This window comes from Myzus persicae, unplaced genomic scaffold, assembly GCF_001856785.1.
Source record: "Myzus persicae strain clone G006 unplaced genomic scaffold, MPER_G0061.0, whole genome shotgun sequence".
NCBI lineage: Eukaryota > Metazoa > Arthropoda > Insecta > Hemiptera > Aphididae > Myzus > Myzus persicae.
The window spans coordinates 56,768-65,063 of NW_019104043.1; the positions used below are offsets into that span (position 1 = coordinate 56,768).

General features: G+C 29.7%; 2 protein-coding genes across 3 annotated transcripts; both read left to right on the forward strand.

Annotated features, from left to right (window-relative positions):
- The first annotated feature begins 1,000 nt into the window (after nucleotides 1-1,000).
- Nucleotides 1,001-3,243, forward strand: LOC111037933 (rRNA-processing protein UTP23 homolog). 2 transcript variants are annotated; one of them, XM_022320783.1, is made up of 6 exons: nucleotides 1,001-1,076; nucleotides 1,337-1,481; nucleotides 1,570-1,666; nucleotides 1,726-1,852; nucleotides 2,696-2,845; nucleotides 2,917-3,243. In XM_022320783.1, the coding sequence occupies exons 2-6, from the start codon at nucleotides 1,362-1,364 to the stop codon at nucleotides 3,197-3,199; spliced, it is 777 nt and encodes a 258-aa protein (XP_022176475.1). In that variant the 5' UTR covers nucleotides 1,001-1,076; nucleotides 1,337-1,361; the 3' UTR covers nucleotides 3,200-3,243. The 2 variants fall into 2 exon arrangements, with proteins under 2 accessions (XP_022176475.1, XP_022176474.1); XM_022320782.1 differs by lacking the exon at nucleotides 1,001-1,076 and adding an exon at nucleotides 1,111-1,161.
- Nucleotides 3,244-4,629: 1,386 nt separating this feature from the next.
- LOC111037937 (60S ribosomal protein L11) lies at nucleotides 4,630-7,574 on the forward strand. The gene is made up of 6 exons (XM_022320788.1): nucleotides 4,630-4,765; nucleotides 5,114-5,233; nucleotides 5,311-5,460; nucleotides 5,522-5,669; nucleotides 7,314-7,408; nucleotides 7,470-7,574. The coding sequence occupies exons 1-6, from the start codon at nucleotides 4,745-4,747 to the stop codon at nucleotides 7,503-7,505; spliced, it is 570 nt and encodes a 189-aa protein (XP_022176480.1). The 5' UTR covers nucleotides 4,630-4,744; the 3' UTR covers nucleotides 7,506-7,574.
- The last annotated feature ends 722 nt before the right edge of the window (nucleotides 7,575-8,296 follow it).

The window sequence follows — 8,296 nt, forward strand, 5'->3', positions numbered from 1 at the left end:
AAAGGTATGTGAGCCCTTAACCTAACTTCCCAGTGACACTCACACCTCCTATATACTGCAGCATCGGAGAGTTTAGCTTTCGATTCGGGCAGCTTATTTAGTTTCAACACTCTCTAGATCGACGACGCCATCACACGCACAAGTGTTTTAGATGCTTATTATTGAATATTTGAACACACGATTTGTTTGTTCTGGCGGCAACGAATTGAAAAAAAATCGATTAACTGTGGTATCTGTGATCTGTCTATTTGGGATCGTACAGTTAGCTCTCGATTTTCTGCAAATTAGGGGGGCATGGCATAAGTGAATTCTGCGGTTAAGCCTGTTAATACCCAAGTTTAAAACTGCAATCTATCTCGACGATCACGACGATCACGTTTATAAGATACCTCAGAAGGTCTAAACTGGCCTCACACGTTTTGACTTTTATCTGTGGTTCAGACTTCAGATCACTGGTCAATGGTCATTCGGTGAACAGTTGATCGACATAAGACTATTAAGACTTGTCTTAATGCCTTCTGGGATCTAAGTGCTGTAAGTGAGTTGCTTACAGTGAATGACTTGTGGGCCTGTGGCATATCGCATACGTCACATGTGTGAGGACTGAGGAGTGCGCTTGCCCAAACACTAACCAGACACTTTAGAGTGGTAGACGGCGGTCCTATCTGTCTGACTCGTACCTTAAAAATTATACTGTTGTCTACACTACCTATACAATTATCGAGGGAGATGGTAGTACCCTCCCAAGAAATATATAAATGGTGACCAATAGCATATTATGTAGCGACGAGGTAGAAAATATCATCGAATAAAGAGATCTGAGATACTGCTGTTTTTAGCTTTTTAAATCATAACTATGTATAAATTAATATTTGTGTAATAATATAATATTTTGTGTAAAGGAAGATTTACATTTTTTGTACGGGGGTAAGTGCCCCATTAGGAGGGGGGATGTCCTAGATAAAACAATATTAATCACTATATAATCACCACTCACAACTGATTTTCACCTTATCTAAAATTGATAACAAAGAGGCACATGTGACATGTGAATACAATATTAAATAATATACGAGGTATGCGATAGATTCATTAATAAAATATCATTATATTATATAGATCGATGAAAACCAGTCAGACTCTAAAATAAAATACTTTGTGGTACTAAATATTGTTATAGAATTTACAGGCTAATCAGAATATTAGAATATTTCATTATTATTTATTTTTATTAATCTCTTATTCTTATAATCTTATTACTAAATGTATAATAACATATAGAGTAAGCATGGAGTCAAATTTTTAAGGTAGGTTTAAAATAGTTTTTTGTTGGTAGATTTCAGTGTGCAGTTATAAATAAAATGCGCCTCAAACGCCACCAAAAAGCTGAACGCAATATCAACTTCTACTGCGTTAGCTTTGGTTTTCGAAAACCGTTTCAAATACTAGTGGATGGCACCTTTTGCATGGCTTCAGCACAAGTAATTATATCTACATAATTATATCATAGATACCTTCCTGGTTGTCTGATGTATTGCTAAAATGGTTTTTTGGTAAAACATTTTTCAGAATAGAGTGCAATTACGTGAAGATATTCCCAAATATTTGGGTGGTGATGTAAAATTTTTAACTACTCAGTGTGTTGTTCTTGAGACAGAAGCTTTGGGTAAGTATATAATACAGCTTAGTCTCATTTTTGTAAAATTAATTAATTCCATTTTGTAGGCGCCGCTGTTCGACCGGCTATGCACATTGTAAAGAATTTTGGTATTCATAAATGTGGACACGAAAAGAAACCTATATCCGGAGCAAGTTGTCTAACATCAATGGTTAAAGATAATATGAAAACAAGGTAATAAATAGTAATTTACAGAACCTGTACATTATACCATTAAAACATTATTTAATGCACCATAATATAATTTAATATGATATATTGAAATATGTGCTGTAAGAGGTATGTCCTTTAAGATTTTAAACATAAAAAATAGCAACCAAATGTTTTATTTTTTTTCATACTTATTATAATTTATCAGGTATTATATAAAATTAGTTAAAAAAAATTATATTAATGGAGAACGTTTGTTGGGCTGTTAAACAACTTGATTGTATTTAGAAAATATTGATTAATTTGTTATCATCTTAACTTATTAAACTTTAATTTAAAAATAATTTAAAATAAATTTAATTTTTAGATGCAAAAATCGAATTCATCAAACATAGCTCTAAAATTGAAAAAATAGCCTTAGAAAACACAAAAAATAACTAAAATTTGCTACCTATTTAAAACTTTAAATTCAATTTGTATTCTTTTCTCAATGTTTAATCGAATAAGTTATTATTAAAATGTAAATGTATAATGAAATGTAATGCTAATGCCATGAGTCATCAAAGCTAACACTTATAATTTTAAAACCAATAAAAAAAAAACTTTATCTAGAATCCTTCATGCATAGCTTACTCTGCTATTATATTTTTATAATAATATTATCAAATGCTAAGGAATCCAAGCCCTGGTAATTAAATAGTAAACAGTTAATTAATAATCTAATCTGTTTCATCAATATGTATAATATACACTTATTTAACATTTTATATTATATTATAACTATATTTACGTGGTAACTTTTTTATATGTTTATAAGTGTGCAACTAATTATTTAATAATTGAATGACAAAATTAAAATTGTTACAGATATATTATTGCTACTCAAGATAAGTCACTTCAAAATGCCCTTTACGTTCTACCTGCTGTCCCTGTTATGTATTTTAATGGTCTAAGTGTAATTCTGAAAGCACCATCTCCAACCTCTATTGATCATGCCAAACAAAAGCGACAATCTAGGTATGAATATAGGCTGTACACCTAAATTTATGTATGTAACTTTGATTTAATGATTTTCATTTTATTTTTAGATTTAATTTAACTGAACATGAAACCAATGTTTTGACAAGTATGAAAAGTTCAATTACAACAGACTTAATCAGTAGTGAAGAATTGAAAGATTACCCTGGGGTATTTAAAAGAGCTAAAGGACCAAATCCACTTTCATGCAAACCCAAAAAGAAGAAAATTGTTGAAGATAATAATATACCCAAAGTAGAAAATAAAATAAAACGTAAAAGAAATAGAGTTAAAATACCTAAACATGTTAAAGAAGAGTTAAAAAAAATGAATAAGCCCATTTCAATCTCATAAAAATGTTATTACAAAAAAAAATAATATGTACAGTGTAAACATTATATTTTGATTTTTATGACATTTTTAATATTAACGTTTATTAATCAATTTATTATTATTTTTATTTGATAAGTGTATTGATGAATTGGTAATTGTTTTTAAATATTAATAACTAATTTAATATACTTGACTATATTTTATTATGCTGAATAATAATGCTGGTTTATATTAAACGGTTAATACATTATAATTTTAAGTTTAGCTATTCCAAAACACTTTACTTCTAAATTGTGCCCATAAAAAATAAGTTATTGATCTTGGTACAATAAATTATATACACTATTGGTCATAATATACTTGGTATTTATTTTAGGATATCCCTCAAACTTAAAGTGTGATCAATTGTTATCTTTAGTTATACATCACAACAGTATTGAAAATTGTCAAAATACACTTTTCATGCTCACCCCCAATTTCTCCTAAAATAATGGATTTATTCAAATCCTGATTTTTGTAATTTTAAAGTATACTACACCACATTTTAAAATCCATGAGATATTTTGTTCTGCTGAAGAATTGTCATGTGACAATACAAACATTACAAACTGTTTTTTTTACCTCAATGAGAACTCCTCATTTTTCTGTTAATTATTTAGTGGGTCATTTTTTTTGAAAATGTTGACGTATGGTTTAAAATTTGGGCTAGTAGTTTCTCAGTTACATAAATATTTATACCAGAGATGATAGTCCTTAAAAATAGTTTTCCAAAAAAATTAAATAGACGTAATATTGGATATAGTATTTGTTATACTTAGACCATTTTTACAAATTCTTAATGTTGATTCAATAATATAATGTAATATAATATATATAATATACTAACGAGGATATATTATCACAGATATATACAATTTATGTATCTATATATCTATAGTTTTAAATAACTAAGGATTGAATATATTTCTGGATTGAGTACGGTACCGGGTACATAAAGAAATTTAAAGTTTAAAGTATACAAAAGATGAGATGATGGTGCTTTACAAACAACTTTCTGATGCATGTAAATATAAGCATCAATGAAACAGAACACTGTTCTCAATATATATTTGTTGGGTCAGATAAATTAAGCATTAAGTTATTAAATGAATTCAAAAAAATATACGTTATAGAAAAACAAAACTTCCTTAGGAATTGTTGTATAGCATTAATAATGACAATCTAAATACATTAACATTAGATTATAAAGGTGTTCAAGACTGAACGACCGCAGTCAACTAATACTCATATAGAAAGTAGTACGATTATAAAAATGCGTTGTTTTGTGGTTATGACAAGGTTGTGTAAGAAACGCAGTTTGAAATTCGAATTTACCGCGTGAATGATGATAACAGCGATATGCTTTCGCCACTGTGTTTTTCATTCCATGATATTTTTGAGGTTACTTTGATCAAAACAAGAAACTACCACTACACCTCCACTTCATGACGGCGAAGCGTTCGGTAACGTCCCGTTCTTTCGCGTCGTGACTATCTCATATACAACTACAGCACTCCCGAATCCATCATGGTCCTCGTCGACTTAAAGGTGAGTGAATATTTTTCATCCGATTCGATCGACTGAACGCCAGGACGCTCGCTTTCTGACGGCCGTTTACCGTCGGCAGATCGACTTCGTTAAACATATATACCGTCAATCCCTTTAATTTTTATCATCGCACCGGGCTAGTATTCGTTTGAATACTCAGACTCAGCAGCCACAAATTGGTTCTGGGGCTCTAAATAACCGGTGCCACATCATGTTCTTATATTGCAATATACCCTCACGCTTTACTGAGGCGTAATACTCATTAAGAAGACATAGTTTCCAAATATGGAGAATAAATTGTTATTTTCCCTCGACCCAAAGATATCATGATTGTGTTTTGTGTTGCAGAAGGGAGGCAACAAGTCTTCGGAGAAGACGAAAAATCGTATGCGTGAATTGAGAATTCGTAAATTATGTTTGAACATCTGTGTTGGTGAATCTGGTGACAAGCTCACTCGTGCCGCTAAGGTTAGTTGTTTTTACTGTTCTTGGTTTTTGTTTATCTATAGTTAAGGTTTACTAATGTTTGTGTTTTTGACTTTTAGGTGTTGGAACAGTTAACTGGCCAACAACCAGTATTCTCCAAAGCTCGTTATACGGTCAGATCTTTCAGTATCCGAAGAAATGAAAAAATTGCAGTGCATTGCACAGTACGTGGTGCTAAGGCTGAAGAAATCTTGGAACGAGGATTAAAAGTTGGTCTAATTTTTGGTGTCATTTCTGACTTTTTAATTTAACTGAATTATATATTAAAAGGTTCGTGAATACGAATTGAGGCGAGAAAATTTCTCAGACACCGGTAACTTCGGTTTTGGTATTCAAGAACACATTGATTTGGGTATCAAATACGACCCAAGCATTGGTATCTATGGTTTAGATTTCTTCGTTGTCTTAGGACGTCAAGGTAAGCTTGTTTTATTAAATCTAAATAATTAACAAATGTTAGGAGTGTTACCCTATTTATTTTATGTATTTATTTTTTACTATGGTAAAATAATAATAAAATAATTATGCTTATGATGTTCATTTTTCCACACATAAAGTAATTTGATAGGGTATTACATTGTCTTATGGTCTACATACCACTTTTTGATAAATGTTTCTTCCCACTCATCACTGAATTCGTTGGATTAATTTTAATTTTCTTTTGGATAGTGTTGCAAAGTACACAGAAAAAAAAAGTTTTTAGTACTAAACCCTGAGTTTCAAAATTGTTTTTATAATGATATTCTATACACCCCTTGCATTTTACTGGCTCTGATATTGATAATTATTATTGTATGAGTAATGAAGCTGATGTTAATGCATTAATCCTACCTTTTTAAGAGTGACAGAAATAAGTTTCATTTCTTAAATAATTCAAATTAAAATTGACAATTTGTTTGATTTTTGTTTATCTTGATCATGCTTTTTGTGCATTTGTATGTAATTCGGTTCCAAGTATTCTGTACACATATTTTATACATATATATATATTTTTCACATTAACCAACAGTTCAAGTTAAATTTACTGTTTTACATTTTTAATAAATAAAATAATCTTAAATCAGAGCAGAGACAATCATCATTTTTTGGTTCTTTCCGATTCCAATAAATCTTATTTTTTAAATGTATATCATTATTTTTAAAAAATTAATTTTCATTTTCATTTAGATACCTAGGAGCAAAATGTGCATAATTTTTTTATATTTCAAGCATATTTTTACAATGCATTCATTTTGTTGTTGTTTTTTTTTGAGAATAAATATCATCCATTCCTTAAAGGAGATGAGATAACATTGATACTATTTTGAATTACATTAATATTACTACTGAAGTATTATGAAATGCCAAGCAAGTTAGATAGGTCAAATAATATTTAGTCCCAGGTATATCTACTTTAATGTAATCCATATTTTAATAATTTACTTTGCTTTTCCTTTTTTTTCCCATTTATCAAAAGATACATAAAATCAATCTTATATAATAACGAGCTGTTAATTTTTTGGTTGTAAAATCATACAAATTAAAAGTTACCATAATAATGTAAATTGTTTATATACTACGTTCAAATTATGAACCGTAGTCAGCTACTACCAGTTTTCATTGGGTCATTGTCAGACTACACCAGTTTGTTCTTATTGAATCTTGTATCTGTATACTTGCTTCGTGGTAGTGGTTACCCTAGTTAGTGGATGGCCAAATTGGCCATCTACCACTTTTCTTATCTTCAAATATCATAACAGTCAATTATCATAGGGAACTTGTACAACTTAACATATACTTTGTAGGCTCATTATAAGGTTATAAAATAGGCCTCTGTGTATTTTTTTGAGTACCTTACAAAAACACTTCCTACGGCCGTAAACATATTAAATTTGCTTTTTTCGCAAAAGTTAGGAATATAATTAACATATTAAGCTCTATTGGGGGAGGTATTTAAGACTCGACAAAAAAACCTTAGTTAGAATAAATAAAAAGTGTTACACGGATTGGTAAATCTTAAGTATATTATACATTTTCCCAAAACTTAAAATATATAATATTTAATTTTAAATTATTGTATTAGGTTTCAACGTAGCTCACAGAAGGAGGAAGCAAGGCAAAGTTGGTTACCAACATAGACTTAACAAAGAAGACGCGATGAAGTGGTTCCAAACTAAAGTAATTGTCTTATTCACTGTTATTTATTTTATTCCTAAACTCATAATTTTTTTTTTTTTAGTATGACGGAATCATTTTAGCAGGGAAGAAAAACTAATATTAATTGTATTGTATATGCAATGCAAATCCAAAAAATATACATACATGTTGTTTTTCCAAACAAACAGTCTTGTTTTATTTAGCACTATAAACATTCATCATCAATTATATTTCCTTTCAAATAATAAACGATATTCCTTAAAACAAATTCAATAATGAATTTTATATTTATAAATTTATTGGGATTAGATAATAATAAAGACTGCAGTTTCTGGCTTCTGCTACAATACAATTTTATGTTTAACTACATTTTTTAATGCATTCACCTGTGGTGACCTTAGACAACATAGTATTGATACAGCAATTTAGTTGAGTTATTTACACAATTTCAATAGTTAAATGTTAATGATATATTTAGACGCACACAATTTAATGTTTTGTAGTTCAACATTTTTCATGTGTATTCCAATAAATGTTATCTATAAAAATAATATTTCCTATTAATATATTACACGCTTTGAAGTATCATCTGATCTGATTTGATGATAGTAGCACAATTGTTTTATCATAATCCTCTGAAAATACTATGTTTTAAGCTTTTAGATGGCCCTTCTGGTCTTGATATCAGCTATGAACTGATTTGTTGAAGTTTTTGATTATAGTTTAATCAAAAAAAGTAAAGTATTTAGGGTATGTCTATGCTGTAAAGTGGTTAGAAAATCGATTTTCACTCTAGACGTCCGACTTGTTGGGTACTAACAGGGTTTTTGGATTCGCCCTTTTTACATTCAAAGGAGCATGGGGTATGTGATGGCACTAAGTACTATCTGTTTCAGGACTATGACAAAC

Bases quoted from the DNA above. Each gene is read 5' to 3' on its own strand.
- LOC111037933 (XM_022320783.1), top strand. From the start codon at position 1,362: ATGCGCCTCAAACGCCACCAAAAAGCTGAACGCAATATCAACTTCTAC. The intron at 1,482-1,569 runs GTAATTATATCT...AACATTTTTCAG, and splicing joins TTTGCATGGCTTCAGCACAA to AATAGAGTGCAATTACGTGA. The intron at 1,853-2,695 runs GTAATAAATAGT...AAATTGTTACAG, and splicing joins AAAGATAATATGAAAACAAG to ATATATTATTGCTACTCAAG.
- LOC111037937 (XM_022320788.1), top strand. From the start codon at position 4,745: ATGGTCCTCGTCGACTTAAAG. The intron at 5,670-7,313 runs GTAAGCTTGTTT...TTATTGTATTAG, and splicing joins CGTTGTCTTAGGACGTCAAG to GTTTCAACGTAGCTCACAGA. The intron at 7,409-7,469 runs GTAATTGTCTTA...TTTTTTTTTTAG, and splicing joins TGAAGTGGTTCCAAACTAAA to TATGACGGAATCATTTTAGC.